We start from the raw sequence: 22,935 nt of genomic DNA on the forward strand, positions 1-22,935 counted from the left end.
CCTCCTGTGGTACTATTTCTGTTATCACATGATAGCTTCTTCCCATTGGACTCGGACAATGTATACTTGGTCTACTTTCTGGGCTTCTTGTAAACACTAAGTCCAACTGTGATGGTTCTTCTCTTCATCTTGTAGGCTCATTCACCCATTGTCTCATTGTATTCACCATCATGGTTTGCATAAGTTCTTTGCTTCATGACCTGACATTTTTCTTCACTTCCATCTCCTCCCACTTAATTCCTTTAGTGTTGAAGTCATCTACTAAGAGCACTTTGTTACTTTTTCATATCATTTCCTCTATGCTATTTTTTGCTTCTAGTTGCATACTTTTCAATTTATTGGTCTCCCAAGCATTAGTTTTTGGTGGTATGTATGTCACAATGATTTTCCTTTTTTCACTTCCTTTGATCTTAATCACAACAGTCAATGTTTCTGCCATTCCATCACCATGTTCCACTTCCTCAACAACAATAACCTCTTTTACCAATATCATCACTCTTCCTCCTCCCCTTCCTTTTCTGTCTCTCCTCTGTGTGCTATATCCTTCCTTTGCAAATCTCAACTTTATTTCCTCTTTTAGTTTGGTTTCTGTTAAACATACCACATCAAGTTTATTGTTCTTTAAATGGTCTTTTAAGTTCCAATAAGCTTGACACCAAATCATCTACATTAGTATCCATAATCTTTAAACTTCTGCTTGGTGATCTTGTGTGGCATCTTTGTGCCAATATTTCCTCACTTTCATGTCCACAACTTTCCAGGTGAATCTTTTCACTTCTTCCTGCGTTCTCTCCTCGTTTTTTGACTGGACCTCTACTCTCAATTCTTTCTTCATTCATGTCTCTTTTCCTCCATATTTCCTTCATTCTTTCTACTTTTGCCAATTTTCCTGTTCTTTGCAAGACATGTTCCACTGCTGTTTGTGACGTGAATCTTATTTTCATTGATCTTGTTCCATTTTCTTCTTACTTTCCGATCCTGTAAGCCTCTTCAATTTGTTCAGTTGTCCCCTCTCCTTCCTTCACCACTTCTGCTATAATTTCCTTACCCCTTTTCACTTCCTTCTCTCTTGCTATTTTCTTGGGTAGGTTCTTCTCCTTAACCCCAAATACCACCACACACATTTTTCTCTGTAGTGTCTCTCTCACAAGATTACTTTTTCATTTATTATTTTAATCACTTGCTTTTCCATATCCTTATTGTGTTCCTGTTGTTGTTGCCTTATTATCTTTGCCATGTCCACCTTTTGTAGTTGTTCTCTCTCTTCTTTCCAACTTTTGACTTTCTCTGTCACTAACTCCTTCGCTTCTCTGATCCTAACCTCTCTCTCTTACAAAGTTTTCTTTAACTCTTTGTTCCCTTCTTTGAGTTCCTTAATTTCTTCACAGTACTTCTTGTTTAAGTCCACTATTTTTTCACCTCTTTTCTCAGTTTTTTGTTTTCTTTTTCTCTTTTCATCTCTATTATATCACTTGATATCTTTTCTTACATTGTCACCACCCACTTCTCTTTCTTCCTTCATCACCTTTATCATTACTGTTAAGCTACATATTTCATCTTGTATTTTCATGTTTTCTTCTTCAATTTTCCACATTTGTTTATTTGTGTGAGCTACACTGAGATCCTCTTCCATGAAGCCCTTAAAAATATCTGAGTTCATGTCTGTCGCCATCTTCCCTGTTGATATCACCGACCTCCAGTGTTTACCTTGTATCACTCTCTTCATTTCTCCCTTTCAGCCACTTCTCTAGTAACACTTCCCCTTCCCCTGCACCCACACCTTGCACAAGACCCTGTTATGAAGACAGGACTCAAAGTTTGGCCCTCCTGCATAATCAAACCTAAGTATATCTTTGGAGCTGCTGTGGATGCATCTGATCAGCTGGGCGGCATGTGTGTGTGTGTGAAAGGGAGTGGGCATGAGTGTGTTTTGTCTCTCTCTGTTTTATGTATTTTAGACCAATACACTCTTATAAAAATATCCAATTAGATTGAACCAGTTGTAACATAATTAGACATCCTACTCTGAGGAAGAGTTATGGAGGCTCGGTCTTAGGAAAAATCATAATGAGAAGACACAGCTAACCTCTTGGTGAAAGATTTTGGAAGAATAAATTTTTAGTACACTCTCTCTCTCTCTCTCTCTCTCTCTCTCTCTCTCTCTCTCTCTCTCTCTCTCTCTCTCTCTCTCTCTCTCTCTCTCTCTCTCTCTCTCTCTCTCTCTCTCTCTCTCTCATTTTGTATGTTTTTGGTTTGTCCACAGAAAAGAAAGATCCTACCAAGCTTCCACTAATCATAGGAGCTGTGGTTGGGGCCATAGTATTAATTGTGGTTGTTTTCATCTGTTTTGCCATATACTTTAAGAATAAGAAGAAAATGGACAAAGTTCAACCACTACAGGTACGGGGCAAATAGTAGAATAATTGTTATAATACATGTTATAGTTAAGCCACATCATATATGATCATATAAGCATCTAAACTTTTTTATTTTCTCGCCACAATTAAAATACTAATTCATAAGGTCTTTGTCAGACATTCAAGATGTTTTGTATTACTTGTTCTCTCTCTCTGTCTCTCTCTCTCTCTCTCTCTCTCTCTCTCTCTCTCTCTCTCTCTCTCTCTCTCTCTCTCTCTCTCTCTCTCTCTCTCTCTCTCTCTCTCTCTTTATATATATATATATATATATATATATATATATATATATATATATATATATATATATATATATATATATATATATATATATATATATATATATATATACTCGTATATATATATATATATATGTATTTGAAATCTTCTTTAATAAGTGTCTTTAGTATAACGGATTTTACATGACTTTATATACAGATGGGTGACACTAAGCAACCTACATACAGTTCCATATACTTTGAACAAATGCTGGATGGCACCATTGCATCACTGGCTAAGCAGCGAAATTCAAGCAAGTATGTATCTTATTTACATTATCTTGACTATACTAATTCCTACATTTTGTTAGTGCTTTATTAATTTATAAAGTAAGTAAAAGAAATGAGGAGGTAAAAAGAACAGGTGTTTTGAGAGAGAGTTGGTTGGACGAGAAGATCAGTGTATGTTAAGATGATTTAGGCATGTGGAGAAAATGGAGGACTGAAAAATTATTAAAGAGAATTATAAGATCAGATGTGTGTGTGGTGAAAGGTTAAGAGGAAGGCCTCACTTGGAATGGATGAACTGTGTGAAAAGAGCACTGAATGAAAGAGGATTGACTGTGCAGCAAGCAAGAGCAATTGTTTGTGATAGGAGTGAATGGGGAGTGACAGTGGTGAAAATGATGCAGTCTCGTCGACCTCTAGGAATGGGTGTGGGTGCATCTGGCAAAACCCATTGGTGTATGGATCTAGTTAGAATGAGGGGTACTCCTTAGGAAGTAACCTGCATCTGTTGTGGCCACAAGATTAGAGTAGGTGTAGAACAGGGTACAGTCTTATTTTAAAGGGGCAGGGGTAACCAGTTTATGCTGTTGAGCCTTGCTGTGGATGTATGTGGCAAGCTGTAATATGCATAAGCTCCTGGGGTACAATAGGGTGATCCATGAGATGGTCCCATTCCATCAGGGACAGATGGGGCTAAGAGTGTGAATCAAATGTGTATGAGTGTGTGTGTGATGGTTTGTTTGGGCCACCTCATTTTAGGATTGCTGGTGTCATATACATGTAGATAGATAGATAGATTATTATATATATTTTATTTTATTTTATTTATTTATTTATTTTTATTTTTTATTTTTTTTGTCTGGGCCACCTCATGTGGGATTGCTGACCTGGAATACAGATATGTATATAAAATGTTTATAGAAGATTAGATCCTTATTCTTATCATCAATGTTATCAAGAGGTATTAAACACAGTTTTGCAATGGATGCCCTGTATGAGAAAAGAAAATTAGTCTAGAAATAAAGTTATTAGTGTTGTATGTATTATTTTTATAGCTCAGTGAATAAGTGAGAAACACTTAAATATTTACTTTCCTTGCAAACATACCTAGAGGGTGGACAGAGATAACTAATATCCTGTAAAGCCAATGGCATTGGTGGAGAAACAGACTTAACCTTATTTTGAGTTAGGTTTGCCTTAATGGGGAATTTCTGAAAAGTGGCCATCACCAGATGGCAGTGAGCCTCACTTTACAAGTAATTTTATTTTTATTTATTTATTATTTTTATTATTATTTTTAGAGCCATTTTCCATACATATTAATTTATTTAGCATATTTAGCAAAAAATCTTTACACTAGTGCTTCTGAGTAAAACACAGGGAAAACTGTACTGTAACCATGAAAACAAATAATGGGATTCTTTTTCTGATGTGTATTAAATATTAAAAATTATTAGTTGTCCATTATTTTTTTAAGCAGGTACACTATACATATGAAATGTATTAATGCAGACAGCATAAATCATAAGCAATATGTTTATGCCATTGAAAATATTAGATTGCACTGAACAACTCAGTAATATATGGAAACAACAATTTTTGATTGGAAATTGACATCTTGAGTGACTTGGCAAGAACAGTTGCAGTGTGTCAAGCCAAAGCAATCTCCATGCATACTGCAGGGCACTGGCAGATGCGACTACATGGCCAAGCTGAACCCTTGACACGGCCTATAGAACCTTCAACATAACTTACCTAGAGTAGCAGTAGCAACATAGTCATCCTCCATGAAAGTGCCTATTGAACCTTCAACATAACCTACCTTAAGTAATGGTAGCAACATAGTTGTCCTCCATGAATTGCGTGTGACATTTGTCTGGCTGCAACTGGATGCCACTTGTCTCTCCTAACAGCAGCTATCCACCACTCTCAGCTCAGCATCACTAGGAAACTTATGGCCACTGCCTCTACTTGAACAAAGAAGTACACAGCACGCTGATGGCATGGCTGCAAATCCTTGTGACGTTTGAGAGAAGTTTGTTTTTGTTTGAAGGGCTGTATTTACTTTTGCTATGACAATCACCCCCTGAGTGAGTTGAGAGAATAACTCCATAAAATTACTAAGTGCATTTATTGTGAAGTCACTGAGTATGGTTTGTCACATTAAATAGTACCAGTATATTTATGTTTTTGAGTCTGTTAATCAAATAGTTTATAAACTTTTATTGTGCCACATTTAAAAAAAAGTTAATGACAATACCTGCTGATATTTGTAGAATATGAACTTTTACTATTTTCTTTCAAAATTATCAAGGGAAAATAGAAACAATTCTAGGTAGAAATTTGCAAAAGGCATGCTGAGAAATGCTGAATGCATTTGTATGCATATGAAAATTACAGTAACAAGATTTTAGATTATGTGAGTGTAGTGTGTGGCTCAGCTGAAACAGCTGATGGCTTAGCTTACTGATTCCCCAATTTCCCATTATTATCACATTTCATTACTTTAGATGTTTTTAAATGTACAGCAGGTGTCTGTACATTCAGGTCTAATAAGAATGCTTGTAATAAATTGTAATAGAGTGTCTGCATAATCTCTCTCTCTTTTCCTATTTGTGCATACTGTAATCAGTTTTTTTCCTCCAGCCGCAGCCTCTCCTCAGGGGGTTCCTATGCAGATGAGGGGATCTACATAGAGAGACGAGCAACACCCAGTTCCCGAGGTGGATCAGGAAGCAAGTCATGTGGAAACCTCAGCCATGATTCAGGTTTGGATGAAGTACCTGAGCCTTTCCAATACAATAGTCCAAGCAAGGAGCAACTTGAGAGCTCAGGAGCCATACCAGAGCACATAGTGAGTGTCCATTACCAGATATAATTTGCTTATTGGTTTATGTATACCTCATGAATATTCATTTACATATGTATTTATGTATGTATTTGTATATTTATTCATCCACTTTTACTGACTGATTTATCCATATATATATATATATATATATATATATATATATATATATATATATATATATATATATATATATATATATATATATATATATATATGCACAGTGGAACTTCGGGTACCAAACTTCTCCCTTTTCGAACAAATCGTTTTTTTAACAAAGTTTTGAACTCATTATTGCTTTGGTTGTAGTACCATAATTTGGTTCTAGAAGTTACTTGACTTAAAATATTAAGACATAGCAGAAGCTGCCATTTATTGCTAATCTATAATTTCTACTTTGTTTTTATATATTTGTTTTTATATATTTGGACAAGAGAGACAGAGTGTGAGACAGTAATTCAGTCTTTGAAATATGTAAATGTGATCCCATTGAAAAGCCTCACTGTAAACGAACAGTTTTCGGCACTCAGGAGTTATTCCAAACCACTCGTAGCTTACTGCACAACTGCATTTTTTCAGTAGCTTTTCCCAGCAGCAAGATGTCTAAGTGTTATGATTACCTTCATTTTGGCAGTAAGTGGGTTGTTCCTTTCTGTGTCCTTCTTTAAGGCTTTCCTCTCTAGATCGGTGACAAAGAGAATACCTGCACAGTCTAGACAGTATCTTTTGATGAGTTCTGTGTCACTAAGTTCATTCAGTCCATCCTTTCTGGATAAATGATTTGTGAGTTGGAGATGTTATGAAGCAGCCATCTTGGCTATGGGAGCATCTGTCATAAGCTGCTAAGACAGAGTAGACTGGTGTCTGTGAATGGATTAATCCATCTTACATTGATGCCAATGGGGGAAAATAGTTTTGGCTTTCATACATTTCAGATTTCAAATGGCATTCAGGAACTAATTAAGTTCTAGAACCAAGGTTTCTCTGTCTCTCTCTCTCTCTCTCTCTCTCTCTCTCTCTCTCTCTCTCTCTCTCTCTCTCTCTCTCTATATATATATATATATATATATATTATATACATATATTTCTTCCATGTTAGGGAGACTTTTTTTTTTCTGTGTCAGGGAAATAGAACAAAGGCACAAAAAAAATCACTCAAATCGAGGTCCACATAGATAGTGTATTATAGGAAGGAAGCTGAGTTATTAAAGATTTATGCCAGATCTTATCAAAAACATTTGATGTGTCTGAAGCAACAGCAAAGATTTCGCCAAAATTCCTAAGAGAGAATGACCAAAAATCAATAAGGAAAGCTAAATCACCAATGGATTGTCTGTTATGGAATCCATAGTGACACCCAAAAAAGAAGGTTGTGAGCATATATGTGCTTAAGAATCTTCTTGTTAAGGATAGACTCAAAAGCTTTAGAACAGGCGTTTTCAACCAGGGGGGGGAATTTCCCCCAGAAAGGGAATTTTAGGTTTTCAGGGGGGGTGGAAATGAGACCACAGATTGGCAAACTCAGACTGTTAGAATGTTGATCTTTTTATTGCCTTTGAGCTCCCCAGGGCAGCACAAAATTCAGTATGCATTGGTTACCTGCTGCAAGCAGCCTATCAAACCATTTACCACAAACTCCTGAACTGTACGGATCAAAATAGATTACCCATAAACAGGGCTGCCACAAAGGAAAGACATGGGTGCCACTGAGTGGTCCATCCGCAGGTACCCTTACAAAGGCTTACACTTTGCTTAGAGTCCTAGACCTAGACTCCTGTCACAAATACCCCCACCCACTTACCCCTTGGTGAAACAACATCGCTGTACCCCAGCTGGGTCCCCGCTCTTGCAGACAATGTGTGACTCATACTTCAATGCTTGCAGTGGAAGTGGGGAAGGACATTCTGACATGTGGTGAAAGGGCAAATAAGGTTGAGAACCAATGCTTTAGAAAGACAGGAAATCAACCCTCTATTTAAGATTCTTCTCTATTAGACAACATGAGGGACAAAAGTATTTAGTGCAGGGTCAGTTAAATATTAATTAAGAGATCAGAATAGTATCTAGATGTCTGTCTATCTAACAGGTGAAAAAAAGTAAAAAATTTTGATTTTAGCTATTAAAGATCACACTGGTTTTGCACCTGACTTGAAAGTTCTTGGATAAGTTTGATGTTTATGGTGTCATCTTAATTTTATTCCAGTTGGAAGCTGTGTCAGGTAAAGGACATTAAAAATATGTAGAGTCATTAGTATTTTTGTGCATGCAAAGGATTCTTAGAAACCCCTAAGAGAGGATAACCAAGATATTCTTAAGGAATACAGATCAGTTAACTATCCTTTGTAAAATCTGCACTCATAATCTAAAAAAGAAAATTTTTCTTTGAAGAATGTATGTACTGTATATGTAGGTGCCTTATTTTAGTAAATCCCCCTTAAGGGTTACACCAGCTTGTTGCATAGATAGAGACTGAGGATTCATTCAGAAGGTTTACGGAAATGGCTAATTTACCTGTTACAAAAACTTATTGTAGAACTGACTTGCCCACTCATGTTTTTTTTTGTGACATAACAAGTACTCCACTTGATTTATTGTGATAATTTTGGTTCAGTCAGTAATATTTATGCTTTGTGCATGGTGTGTGTTTGATACTGACCTATTCATTATTTGAGTATTACACATACTTTGATTCCAGGAGAGCAGTTTCTCTATTTCCCAGAAAGGACTGCACTTCCTCAGTACTGGCAGTTGTAGAACTGACCTAATAGAATATAAAGCTAGTCATCCTCACTTTTAAAGATGAAGTGCTTTGATCCTTTCAGTGCACAATAAAACTCCATTCATGACCATCAAAACATGAATATTGATATCAAAGAAAAAATATATAGTGGTAAGCTACATAAAGACATGCCCAATGATCAGGCTTCCCACACCTTGAAAAGTTTGTGCCTTTTATTAGCTGCACCTGGTTTTGAGTCCCGGCCACCAGTTAAATTAAGCCTTTGCTCACCTTTCATAATTCAGCTAGACAAATTTTTGTGTTTCACAGAAGAAGCTGCCTCTACAATATAACTAAATGTAACAACACAGCACCAGGACTCATCTCCAATATCAGCACTTTCCACACTTGGCTCACATGTATGGTTTCACTCCACACACACATAGATAAAATTGTTTGCATTTATTCAGGCATGACAAGAGATTCTCCAAATATGGAAACAGTGTTCTGAAGTGAAAATTGCACTTTACAGCACAAACCATTAGTTTGTTATATGTACTGATAATTTATTGGGAACATGTTTGACGAAGAACAGAGCCTGAAATTAAAAGAAATAGTAATATTAGAGAATGTTTATCAGATGCATGCTGTATAGAGGAGACAATTCCTGAGACAGGCCCATGTTTTATGCTTTATTCTCATTATCTATCACAGTGCTGTTCATCTGTACATTTAAGAGATTCTACATTCAGTTAAAATATTATGAATATGCTATGTCAACAGTATTTCAGCTTACTCAAATACTGTAAAAACATGGCAATGACATTCCTTCCAAAGTTAGGTTGTGGTCTGAAATTTTTAAAAGTATGACATTCTTTCCAAAGTTAGGTTGTGATCTGAAATTTTAAAAAATTATCAGTGCGAGAGTTAAATATTAAATATAATGAATATAAGTTATCTTTTACAAATAATGTAAGTTAGAATTATGAACTGTATCTGTGCTCTTATCTGGATGATAATGAAATTTTATATATAATGTTATATTGTAAACTCTTAAATCTCTGCAAATGAATCAACAGCATTTTCTCTCTCTCATAAATATTACAGGATTATGGGATGTGTGGCATAAGATTGGGTCATGCTCTCCCAGGAAAACCTGATTATTTGTTATGTGAGTTGCCAATTGGCCTAACTGGATTTGATATGTAAACAGGTTCTTATGTGAGTAGATGAGAGTAGAGTTGCCGCCCAACATCCTCCAGTAGAATGCTGTATGGCCTACTAAATTTAGATGTTCCTCAAATTTAGTATTATTCTTTTACTCACTTAAATATGTAAGATCTCTTCAGCTATCCTCTCCTTATTGAGACTAACTGCCTGGCTGTTGTAGACTAACATTGATATATTCTTGCATTATTTGAGTTTTGCTGTGTTGTCTGCTTTTCCTTAAAGTTTATAATGCTTCAGCTACAAATTTCATGCATACATATGCTTTAGATTTTACTTGTTTTATTTTGCTTAAATAAGTATTTTCTTACAGATACTCTCTGTAAAGGCATTGCCTCCTTTTGCAGGTGAAAAACAGTACAAATATGGTTTCTAAATGCAGGTAAATAGATAGGTTGACAGATGTGTATTTACTGACATTTTTTACTTCCATTGATAATGTGTAAGTTATTTTCGGTTTGTTGATATTGAGTCTCCAAAATGTCTTGTCCATGACTAGCCATATATTTTTTTCTTTTTAACCTGTATTTTTCCCTAACAGGCTATGGTATATAGCATTTCTGCTCTCAAATGGCAAACACACACACACACACACACACACACACACACACACACACACACACACACACACACACACACACACATGTAGTGTAGTGGTTAGCATGCTCGGCTCACAACCAAAAAGGCCCAGGTTTGAATCCTGGGTGCAATGAGGCAAATGGGCAAACCTCTCAATGTGTAGCCCCTGTTCACCTAGCAGCAAGTAGGTACGGGATGTAACCCGAGGGGTTGTGACCTCGCTGTCCCGGTGTGTGGTCTCAGTCCTATCCGAAGCTCAGTCACCATGAGCTCTGACCTCTTTTTGTAGGGGAACGGTTGGCTGAGTGACCAGCAGATGACCATAGGTGAATCTCACACACACACACACACACACACACACACACACACACACACACACACACACACACACACACACACACACACACACACACACACACACACATATCAGCTCTCCCCTTTTCTGGTTCCCTAGAACCAGATAATTTTTTCGCATAGGTTCTTCAGTTACCATAATGCACATTTTTCCACAAACGAACACTACATTGGAATGAATCATGTTCATTGTCGCATACCCTACTGTATGTATGACAACAGTAGGTAAATCTAACTGACACTTGTCAAAGCAGTGTGAAACTTGGGATGATAATGCACAAAACTCAGGATGGTAAGAATTTAGGACCAGGTGCAAAACTTGTGAGGGTACTGTATATATTTGTTGTGTTATCTCAAAAGTAGTAGTACATACATGCTCTTTTTTTTTTTTTTTTTTTTTTTTTTTTTTTTTTTTTGAGATTGGAATTATTTATATTATTTTCTGGTTCCCCGGAGCCACCGGGGAACATTTACCATAATGAATGCTACATTGGAACAAATCATGTTTGTTTTCACATGCTCAGCTGTACATTGGTACATGCAGCAAGATAGAGAGTAGAGATAGCAAGAAGAATAGCAAACAGAGAAATAGGAAGGAGGAAGATGGTGAGGGGAAGAATGAGAGATGAGATAGCACAGGTAGACTCATTGCTGATGGGTATGAGTGAGGTGCCAGACTTATAGTAACTTTGTACAAAATCTAAAGTTGTTTTTCCCCACTGGTTTCTCCAACTCCCATTCCTTCTTGAAAATTTAAATGAATAGATCATATAGCAGAAGAGTTGCTCTTTTCCACTGTAATCAGTTTTCACCCAGCCCTCCAAATAGCCCCCCAATAATTTTCATAAGATAATCTTCAGCTTAAGGGAGAGATGAGTTGAGTGTGAGGGCGTGGCATGGGGTGGCAGGCATGCTTTCATCCCCCAGCTCTACTTCCCCCTTCCTTCCATTCCTCCCAGCCCACCATCATGGGGGTTGGCATTGCTGAGGTATTATAATTAACATTCCCACAAGCTTAGCTTCAGTAGTTGAGGAGATCTGAAAGTGGCCGAACATTAACATCCGAGAGGCATGGTAAAGAATGATAGGGAGGGCATCTTACTTTTATACCCTTTATAATCCACAGGAGGCTAGTATTTGAACAGTTCTAAGTATTATTTCAAGGGTGTGTCAGGCCCTTGTAAGTCACTACTCCTGCAAGCTGAATAGTGACTCCACCTGCAGTCTGTATTGTCTGACTGTCTCATATTTGCACCTGTATTCTGACAGGAGCAGGCTCCTGTCTTCTCTCCTTTCTGCATAAATGCAGTGTACTGTTGTGGGTCATTGTGTGTCATGTTTTCGTTAAATACCACTGGTCCCTGTGGCCCAAACTGTGAGTGGGGCAGACCAGAGGATTGTATTGTTTGTGCTAAGCTACAGCTGCTTACTTTCTTCACAGATTTCCACCAGTTTTATAGGAGGTGGGAATCTGTCTTCTGCTGGCTAAAGTGTGTGGATGGTTTAGTTATGGTGGGCAGTTTGCCCTATGGGGTATTGCCCTCACCCTGGTGGTATATTGTCTATATTGTCTGTACCCTAAAATGTGGCTCATTAGTTCTTTCTAGCTTGGATGATTGAGATAAAATTTGTTATATTCCCTCCTCTGTGGGTGAGTAAACAGAGTGGCAACCTCAGGGATTTGCCAGTTGTGGATAACCACTTGGTGTCTGGATCCAATGTGTTTATGCCTGTACTAGGCTAGAAGGAGTTAGACAAGGGAAAGCTGACCCAAGTGTAGTGCCAGCTGTGAAGGTGACTGAACTTGGTCATAATCATATACAGTATTTGCTGGTGCATTAGACATATTTTTCTTGAAAAAAAGTATCTGATAATTATCGTGCATCTAATGCACCTGTAGTACAAATGCCTAGGTTTGTATACCTAGGCTTATAGCAAATTATGAAAGGATGGGTTGTGTTTCCAAAGAAGAAAGCAGCAACTTAGGGAATTCACTGGGAGATACAATGTAAACAGACAAGCAGCAACTCAGGGAAGACATTGGGAGGCATGATGTAAACTGACAATCTTCACCAGTGTCCTGCTTAGATTTGGCATCAAACAATGGTTGTTTCTTTCATTTCTGCCAGGATTTATAGTCTTGTGAAACTAACTTAGTGAGGAGAAGGGTGGGCTGCAGCCACCATAGCCATCTACATTATCAACTGAACATTCATCAGCTGTGTGTTAACATTGGGTCAGTGTGATTTTTTTTTTTTTTATTGTTATTGTACTCTACCAACTTTCATTCATTATTCTTTTGATTTTTTATAAACTTTTATGTATTTATTACCTTCAGCTATGTTAAAAAAAAAAAAAAAATGAATGTTATAGGTAGTCTGGAAATATTCAGTTTTAATTTTCAAGGGGCCTCTCTCAGCCAGACTGGAACCATAGTCATTTTCTGTCATTGCCTTCATTAAAAGTCTTAACACAAATTAAGTTTAATGTGGGCCAATAGCAGAAACAAACCCTTATGTCAGTGTCTCTTTATTCAGTAACAAAAGGGGAGATACAATTTTGCTGCTGAAAAAAATGTTGTTTTGCTGGTGGTTAAAAAGAAAAAGAAAATCAATAAAGCATATGCAAGTATTCTCTGAATTGGGTTGTTAGAATGCTATACTCAAATGGTTTACACTGCAGAAGTTTGCAGGAAAGCCTGATTTTCTACTGCAGGTGTAAGAGTGAACAAAACCTTGATTGTTCAATATCTATTGTACATTATACACAGGAAGATAACTATATACATATTTATATATTTTTTTGAAATTATGCTTATCTGCAGTTCTTTCATGGAAAGAAGAAATTTACAAGATATATTTCTGCAATTATGTAAATTATTCAGCCTTGCTTTAGCTGCTTCTGATTTTAACATGTACTTCCTTGAGGAACAACAGAATTGTGACCTTTAACTTCATAAAAAAGAAGACTTTTTAATACAAGGAAAAGAAATAACATGCATGCTTGCCATATCCAGTGGGTGATAGTTTCTGAAAAGATAAAACTTCTTTGACAAGTTGCCTCAATGTTCCAGTTTCAGAAGATTGAGGCCAGTGCGGAGGGTCTCCTCCCTGGGTCACCTGAAGAGCCAGTCACTGTTCACCATAAGTGGTGACTGTTATATCATATGCTGAGTTCCAGAGTTACAAGGACATCTTAGAAAGTGTAACCTGTTTCAGGTGCTATAGGAAGAAAGCAAAATCTCTTCCTTAATCACTACACACTTATCAGTTACCTCACTAATAACTGGCTGTGAATGCAAAGAGCTATGTTCAAAATGTAACTAATGTTGAAATGTCTTTCTTAAAACTAGATGCTTGTTTAGATACCTTAACTGGTCACTCAACAGTGAAACCCCCAAGTACTACATGTGAGGCTTTAAGCAAGAATCTTTCAGTAATTATAACATTCATAGTCAAGAGACTTATGAAAATAATAAAGTTTATCCTACTGTAGTAGTAGAAAATTTGATGAAGTTGACAAACTTAAGAAGAATTAATAATAGCGAGGTTTTGTTGTCATAAGTATTATAAGATATAACATATATGTTCCTAGGTTTGGATTCTTAAACAGATGGTATTTGAGGGTTTTATTGTTGCCTAGTTTGTAGCTAACATTTGCACACATAAAAAATTTAAAAAAAATGTGTATAACTAATTGTTCACTTATACTATTTTCAGGAGGATGAGGTTTAATGAAATTTATTTTTCTTACCAAATACACTAGATGACTAAATATATATGCTTACATCCAGAAAAGTGTTGTGATGCATGTTCTTTGGGAAACATTTTATGTGAAATAAGATATAATGTTGAAACTGAACAAATTCTTCGGGATTTTGCTTTTGGAAATCAATTTAATATCAAGAAAACCCCCTAACTCATATTTGTACTCTTACTTTTATGATCACAAACAGGATATTGAATGTGAAGTGATGAAATTTAGATCTTCTCTCTTCTACTTAAGTGAAGATCCTTGCAACTCTGACTAGCTAGGGAGCCACATGGGCACTCAGTCCATGTATTTCATCAGTATTACCAAATTATGTGCATTTTAGACAAGAAACTAGAATACTAACTTGTTTTGTAACATGAAGGATTACAATCATAATTATTTCAACCATTTCTGCACTATTTTGTATATTTTTATTTCAACATCCTTAACATTTAGAGTAAGGCTTTGTTATAAAATTTATTAGTAATAATTACTGGTGTATTCAGGGCCAGTGCTAGGAATTGTGGGGGCCAATTAGAAAACTGATGGCGGGGCCCCTACTTTACAAAAGTAAAAATTTATGTATGTTTATATTTCGTAGAGTATGCTCGTCTTTAACCAAAATAATATAGTATGCATAGTAAATTAATAATGTGAGGAATAATAATTTCTCATTCTTCATTTCACATTTTCAGTAGTGGTTTATTCCTCTTAGAATACAGAAAAGGCTTCAACCAGTAACTCTGTCACCTCTGGCACTGGGCCCCTTAAGGTGCGGGGTTCAGTTTTATAAAATTGGTCAAATAGGCTTAAAACCAGCCTTGGGTGTATTTTAAACATTCACAGAGCAGTGAACTATACAAATAGAAAACTGTGGCATCTGTTTCCTTTTTGTCATTATTTGATTCCATGTAGAATAGAAAGCCGATATCAATGATGAATTAATTATTCATCATTTGTCTATGCACAACGTTTATGCAAGTGATTTGAGTTTCTTCCAAATACTGCAACAGTTACTGCAGGCATTGCATCTGACATGCCATTATAAGTATTATTTATTTGAATGCATGACTAAACCTACAATGTGTATGCTACTTTGCTTGCTTAAATCTAAGCAACAAAACCCTCTAGCTTCTTATGTCTGCATGCCAATAGTATTGATATTTCAGTAGTAGCTTGTAATGAGATAGATTAGAGGTGATAATAATTTGTTTTGTATTATCTAGATCCAGAGCTGAAACAATGAAAGTAATCCTAAAATCAGTTATAACCAATTCCTATATAGGAATTTATTAACCTAATAATACATGTTTATCCTTTGTTTACAGTTGAAGAAGTTGCGGAAAGAAAGGGAGGCTCTGCCGGGAACACCAGTAGGAGACATGCCTTGAATGCTACCACTCCATCTTGACTGCAGATTGCTATTGGCAGTATATAGAAAACTAATAAAATGTATCTTCATTTTTTTTCCTTTCTGCAAACTCAAAATTATGAAATATCAGTATTTACAAAGATGTATTCAAAAGATTAAAGTTATCATAACTGAAAATATTGATGTATTGTTGTGATATGCAGAGTTTGTGGCTGTCAACTTGAAATACAGTATTATATTTAATGTCACTATAGCTGTTGATTTTACTAACCTTTCTTCTGCCTTAGTTGGGTGCATCAAGTGTTCTATAAGGTTTAACATTTGGTCAAGCAAGTCTACAGAATTTCTTTGCTCATGAGACTCATTCCCTGTTGAAGATGTGTGTCATATCCACATCTGTTGAATATTCTCATGACAATCAACACCTGCATTTCCATTCTTTGTAATTATCATATCTGCTTGTGATTCCCTGAATTAAGTTTGTACTCATTTAGAACTGCTCATATTTTTATTACCATTTTCTAGTAACATTCCATCCATTATTTAAAGGTATCAACTTGTTTAACTGCATATTGCATCATCACTGCATATCACTCACTGACATGTGAAGAATGACAAACAGTTGAGGATACTGGTTAACTCTTGCATTAGAGAGGCGGGCAGAATAAGGGTGAGCAACGAGGCCGCGGGAGAAGGGGAGGCATGCAGTTAACAAGATCAGAAGAGCAGTTGGCATAAAAATAACAGTAAAAGATAACAAGAGATGCAACATTGCGGCAATAAGAGAGGCTGAAGGCAGTCAAGTAAAGAAGAGGAGTTGATGAGACGAAAAGCTTTTTTATTCCACCCTGTCTAAAAGAGCAGTATGAGTGGAAACCTCTCCATATATGTCAAGCATACTCCATACATAGATGGATAAGGCCCCTGTACAGAGTTAATAGCTGTGGGGTGGGATAAACTGGCGGAGACAAAACGCCTAACTTCATAGAAGCTGCTTTAGCTAGAGATTAGATGTGGACTTTTCAGTTTAGAATATAAATAAAGGGTAGACCAAGGATGTTCAGTGCAAAAGAGGGGACAATTGAATGTCATTGAAGAAGAGGTTGTATGAAAGGTTGTGTTGAGCTGATAGATAAAGGAATTGAGATTTTGAGGCATTGAACAATACTAAGTTTGCTCTGCCCCAATCAGAAATTTTAGAGAGATCAAAAGTCAGCCATTCTGTAGCTTCCATGCAAGAACTGTTTACTTCCTGAAGGGTTGGACGTCTTCGAAAAGATGTGGAAAAGTGCAGGGTGGTACCATCAGCGTAGGAGTGAATAGGACAAGAAGTTTGGTTTAGATCATTAATGAATAATGCGAAGAGAGTGGGTGACAGGACAGAACCCTGAGGAACACCACTGTTAATAGATTTAGAAGAACAGTGACCGTCTACCACAGCAGCAATAGAATGGTCAGAAAGGGAACATGAGATGAAATCACAGAGAGAAGGATAGAAACCGTAGAGTGTAGTTTGGAAATCAAAGCTTTGTGCCAGACTCCATTAAAAGCTTTTTGATATGCCCAAGTCAACAGCAAAAAATTTCACGAAAATCCCTGAAAGAGGATGACCAAGACTCAATAAGGAATGGGTACCCAGATCACCAGTTGAGCAGCCTCCATGGAACTCATACTGGCGATCAGATAAGCTGTGAAGTGAAATATGTTTAACAATCTTCCTGTTGAGGATAGATTCAAAGCTTTAGATTGGCAAGAAATTAAAGCAATTGGACGACAGTTTTTAGGAACAGGCTGAATTCAGACAAACTTCCAGCAAGAAAGAAAGGTAGATGTTAAAAGACAGAGTTGGCAAGGTGCAAGCACATAGACATAGTTTCGGAGAACAATAGGAGGGACCCCGTCAGGTCCATAAGCCTTGTGAGAGTTTAGGCCAGCTAGGGCATGGAAAACATCATTGCGAAGGATCTTAATGGGTAGCATGAAGTAGTCAGAGGATGAAGGAGAGGGAGGAACAAGCCCTGAATTATCCATTGTAGCATTTTTAGCAAAGGTTTGAGCAAAGAGTTCAGCTTCAGAAATACATGAGATGGCAGTGGTGCATCAGGTTAAAATAAAGGAGGGAAAGATGAAGAAGCAAAGTTATTGGAGATGTTTTTGGCTAGGTGCCAGAAATTACAAGTGGAGTTAGATCTTGAAAGATTTTGACTCTTCCTATTAATGAAGAACACACACTTGTTTAGGATTAGGGTTCCACTCCTACGCTGATTATACCACCCTGCACTTTTCCACATCTTTTCATAGACGTCCAACCCTTCAGGAGGTAAACATATCATGCAGGGAAGCCACAGAACGCTTGACTTCTGATCTTTCTAAAATTTCTGATTGAGGCAGAGCAAACTTGGTATTGTTCAATGCCTCAAAAACTCAATTCCTCCATCTATCAACTCGACACAACCTTCCAGACAACTATCCCCTCTTCTTCAATGACACTCAACTGTCCCCCTCTTCTACACTGAACATCCTCAGTCTGTCCTTTACTTATAATCTGAACTGGAAACTTCACATCTCATCTCTAGCTAAAACAGCTTCTATGAAGTTAGGTGTTCTGAGACGTCTCCGCCAGTTTTTCTCACCCCCCCAGCTGCTAACTCTGTACAAGGGCCTTATCCGTCTATGTATGGAGTATGCTTCATATGTCTGGGGGGATTCCACTCATACTGCTCTTCTAGACAGGGTGGAATCAAAAGCTTTTCGTCTCATCAACGCCTCTCCTCTAACTGTCTTCAGCCTCTCTCTCACCGCCGCAATGTTGCATATCTTGCTGTCTTCTACCGCTATTTTCATGCTAACTGCTCTTCTGATCTTGCTAACTGCATGCCTCCCCTCCTCCCACGGCCTCGCTGCACAAGACTTTCTTCTTTCTCTCACCCCTATTCTGTCCATCTCTCTAACGCAAGAGTTAACCAGTATTCTCAATCATTCATCCCTTTCTCTGGTAAACTCTGGAACTCCCTGCCTGCTTCTGTATTTCCACCTTCCTATGACTTGAATTCCTTCAAGAGGGAGGTTTCAAGACACTTATTCATCAATTTTTGACCACTGCTTTGATCCTTTTATGGGACTGGCATTTCAGTGGGCATTTTTTTATTATATTTTTGTTGCCCTTGGCCAGTGTCCTTCCTACATAGAAAAAAAAATAAATAAATAAATAAATAAATATATGAACTATCAAAATTCCGGACACCTTCACTAATACCTGATTATGGTCCTGATATGATACTGGAAAACATGTAAATTAATAAAAAAAAAAACTCAACTTATTTACCTTTGCATATGGCTGATAATCTTGAATTCCGTTTTTCCAATCTTGAATTCCTGACGTATGGCAACCCTATCTAAACCATACTAAAACATGTCGACCCGGCTGGACAAAGTCTGTGTTTACTTGCGCTTTACAGGAAATGAACGGGTCAGACTTGACTATTTTTACATTCTAATGTATATGTACATATACAGATCTTAATTATCAATATGATTTAAAACTTCTTTTTTTTTAAGCTTTCTCCCCACCAAAAAAAAAAATGCTCTTTTTTTTTTTTTTTTTTTTGGGGGGGGGGGGGATTAATGCCAACCCTGTGTTCAGCACACAGATTCGAAGGGCGGTGTGGGGCGATCTCCGCGATGTGTAAAATGGAGCAGCAGCAGCAGGAGGGAAATCAACCACACACCACTTTTCCTTTCTTATCATCAAAAGAGCAATATTGTGGAAAGGTGTTCGTTGTTGTGTATTCTTAACAGCCTGCTAGTTAAAAAAAAAAAAAAAAGAGAAAGAAAGAAAGAAAATAAAAAATAACAAACTAAACAATTAATTGAGTTCACGAAACAATACATTATATTGTATAGTATACCATAAAAAGTTACGTTGTGATGAGTTTTCTGTAGACAAGTGAGTCACCTGACGTGAGGTGTGACCACTCGGGCTCACTGATCAGCTGGCACTGCCATAGGGGGAGGGACATCACGGAAAGTGAAAGTAGTCGTGTCCTTGGTGTCACGTCATCCTAATTAACATTGTAATCAACATACACAGCATCCTCCTGTCTGCACATTAAGGTGAGGCTTGTGAATCTTAAGTGCGGACGCCTGACTAGTGAGTGAGTGGCGTCGTGGACTAGTGGCCTTGGTGTTCGGTTGTGTTTGGGGCTCCCTTGTGCGTCTTGTCGCTCATTACTATCCACTGTAATAGGCACATCACACAGGCTGGCCACGAGTGACTGCAAGGCAACGTAATAAGGGCACTGCAGGCCAGGATAAGAAATGTAAGTAGTTCATCCCAGTTTACATTTTTTTCTACACAAACGTTTGGAGTGTTCGAATGAGATATGCAGTTACATCATAATTCACCTCTATTTGAATAACCTTTTCTTCCAATAGATTTTGATGCATTTTGGATGATTTTGACACTTTTTATTACAAACTCGTAGATTTTGAAATACCCTTAACTCCAACATGCATGGGGACTCGTGTATGTGTGTGTGTGTGTGTGTGTGTGTGTGTTCTTGGATGGAGGGGAAATAAAATACAGATCTCGTTTAATAATTTACAAAATGCTTAGTAACAAAACTGAATAAGAAAAAAAAATGGTTGCCACATAACAATCCCCTACCTGTCAAATACTGTAAGTCTTATTGCTGCATTATGGTGAACGATATTTTAAAACAAAAAGAAAGCAAGTGCTTTGGCTCCCAACAAGAGCCTTTGTATGGGATCCACCTATAGTTGTGTGAAGAATGATCTCCTACCTCATCGCCAACCATTGAAAAACTGACAAAGCAGCTCAGAAATCAATTTGCTGCTTCCAAAAATAGCAGTTGAATCTGTAGGATTCACTAAGGATCAGTTAGTTGGGGCAGTGGCATCACACAGTGGTCAAAGGCTGTATTGATGCAAAGAAATAACGTTTTGATCCACTTGTCCTTTGCATCAGCAATATAATATGATTGTGTTTACAGTACTTGGTGCAAGATTTGAGAATCTTCAAAAGTGCTTCTGTCATTATCATTATCATTTCCTTGGAGAATTATATAATTATGGTGAAGAGGTAAAATGATATGCAGTCTTTTTTTGTGTGATTGCTTTGACAATCAGAAAATATAACTGAAAGGCCCTTACAACCAATAGTAACCTTGTAGTAAATGATAAATAATTTTGGCAAAAGATTGGGTAGTGGCTTTTTGTTTTTGAGCAATATTATATTGACTGTTTGCTTGATACAAACTGATTGGTTGAGGGATTACTTTATATGCTTTATTGCTATAATCTATTACAATTATGCTTATTTAATTATTTTTTTATTAAAATACTTCAGTTATATAATATCCTATTGAATGTCTGTCTAGCATATAATAAGTTGTTCCGTAAAGTCTTTACAGCCCACAACATGTCTGCTTGTAAAGTGGCATGTTAGCAGATCTGGGCTGCCCTTAATATATCACTAGTTGTAAACTCTGTTGTGACTGTTCAAATCATGATACATGTGTACCAAACCAAGTAACCAGTGTCAGTCCCGATGCACCCCCAAATCATGCCAAGCTGAAATTTACTCAAAACCATTCCTCAGATATGATCATAAATCTAATCTCTTCAGTCATGAAGGGGACCTCCCTTTACCATCTGGCAGGATTTTTTAACCAACATAACTTAACCTCCTAACTCATAAAGAAGAGGAATTCTCTTCCTTTGAGACCCCAAAAGAATTATTCACTAATCTCTGAACAGGGTGGACGGTGTCATCACACACAATAACTCAGGGCATGTGTCAGGCAAATTATCATATTACTGTAAGTATGTTAGGTTCTGTGACTGAAGAAATGTTTAGGTACTTTAATGATAAAAGTTATGGATTATGATAACAGAGATTCAGATCAAACTACTCTTACTATTATATAGCATAGTAATTATAATAATGTTTCTTGTTTAATAATTTGAAAGGTGCTCATACCTACTTTCTTTAAATATCACCTTGTAGTTTTGTAGGTTTAACATCTTCAAGCCAGATAACAACCATGCAGGGTCAAGTGTGCTTAGAGGAAAACTATTTTTCAAAATATCATTCCAACTGCCTTTTATCAAAATAATACTAGATTGTTGTTTTGTTTATAAGAGATTTGTAACACTTGTGATGCTCAGTACAATGATGTAGGTACACCCTGGCAATATTATGGTGTCTCAGATATTTAGATATTGGCGTGACATGCCAAGAAGATAAAATTGACAACAATTGCACACATTCTCTCTCTCTCTCTCTCTCTCTCTCTCTCTCTCTCTCTCTCTCTCTCTCTCTCTCTCTCTCTCTCTCTCTCTCTCTCTCTCTCTCTCTCTCTCTCTCTCTCTCTCTCTCACACTCATCCACTTCTGTAAGCAGATTAGAATATCATAGGGAGAAGAGTAGAGGGAAAAGAAGAGGTAGATAGGAAGCAAGGAGGAAAGTGTAGAGTAGGAGGGTAGAGAAAAAAGAGATGAGTTGGCATGAGAATAAGATAGTGGCCACCTGCTTGCTTTTTGGGAGGAAGGAAGAATCACGTGTGTAATGGTGAGTCTATATGCACACATGCATATATGCGCACATACATTCTCTCTCTCTCTCTCTCTCTCTCTCTCTCTCTCTCTCTCTCTCTCTCTCTCTCTCTCTCTCTCTCTCTCTCTCTCTCTCTCTCTCTCTCTCTCTCTCTCTCTCTCTTAATGCTGAAGAGAATAACATAAGATGGGATTGAGGGGATAGGAAGAGGGAGCAAGAAGGAAAGTATAGAAGTTAAGGGGAGGTTGATATTGGGGGATGGGTTAAAGTACATAGGAGGAGTGAAAAACTAAAAGAATATGGAAAGGATCAAGAGAGGGGAGGAAGGAGCATATAAGCTGAATCAATTATAATTCCTCATTCTGATGAATAGACATGATTGCTGGATACAGCAATGAATGGAGTCTCAAAGCTTCTAAGGCAATATACAATATCTCCAGGTAAAAGCTGGAATAAAATCTATGATCACTTATCTAAAGTAAAATATGAATTTGATGTCAGTGTTGGCAACACTGTACATTTTTACTGGCACTTCATGGCTCTGATGGTGTCACTATATAACAAGGAACTTAAGTGCAGACACCAC

The 22,935-nt window shown here is 37.2% G+C and overlaps 2 protein-coding genes and 1 long non-coding RNA gene across 15 annotated transcripts in view; 2 read left to right on the forward strand and 1 right to left on the reverse strand.

The window, feature by feature from the left end:
• The window catches only part of LOC135100836 (uncharacterized), a 123,420-nt gene extending 107,395 nt beyond the window's left edge, over window positions 1-16,025 (forward strand). For 2 of the 7 annotated variants that reach the window (XM_064004272.1, XM_064004273.1), the window contains exons 55-59: window positions 2,264-2,400; window positions 2,853-2,950; window positions 5,567-5,774; window positions 9,595-9,658; window positions 15,729-16,025. In XM_064004272.1, coding sequence (XP_063860342.1) covers window positions 2,264-2,400; window positions 2,853-2,950; window positions 5,567-5,774; window positions 9,595-9,658; window positions 15,729-15,811 — 590 coding nt within the window. In that variant the 3' untranslated portion in view covers window positions 15,812-16,025. Of the gene's footprint in view, window positions 1-1,739; window positions 1,846-2,263; window positions 2,401-2,852; window positions 2,951-5,566; window positions 5,775-9,594; window positions 9,659-13,720 lie in introns of those variants that run through there. The other 5 variants (XR_010268935.1, XR_010268936.1, XM_064004274.1 and 2 more) reach the window with 5 other exon arrangements.
• LOC135100839 (uncharacterized) lies at window positions 13,161-19,315 on the reverse strand. The gene is made up of 2 exons (XR_010268941.1): window positions 19,098-19,315; window positions 13,161-16,168 (listed from the first exon to the last, which is right to left on the reverse strand). It is a non-coding gene; the product is annotated as an uncharacterized LOC135100839 (long non-coding RNA).
• Window positions 19,316-19,616: 301 nt separating this feature from the next.
• LOC135100838 (ras-related protein Rab-9A-like) overlaps window positions 19,617-22,935 on the forward strand; it is a 33,568-nt gene continuing 30,249 nt past the window's right edge. For 2 of the 7 annotated variants that reach the window (XR_010268939.1, XM_064004281.1), the window contains exon 1: window positions 19,627-19,885. The gene's annotated coding sequence lies outside the window, so the exon portion shown is untranslated. Of the gene's footprint in view, window positions 20,092-22,935 lie in introns of all 7 variants that reach the window. The other 5 variants (XM_064004282.1, XM_064004280.1, XR_010268940.1 and 2 more) reach the window with 5 other exon arrangements.

The sequence above is a fragment of the Scylla paramamosain genome, chromosome 5, assembly GCF_035594125.1.
Source record: "Scylla paramamosain isolate STU-SP2022 chromosome 5, ASM3559412v1, whole genome shotgun sequence".
Lineage (NCBI taxonomy): Eukaryota > Metazoa > Arthropoda > Malacostraca > Decapoda > Portunidae > Scylla > Scylla paramamosain.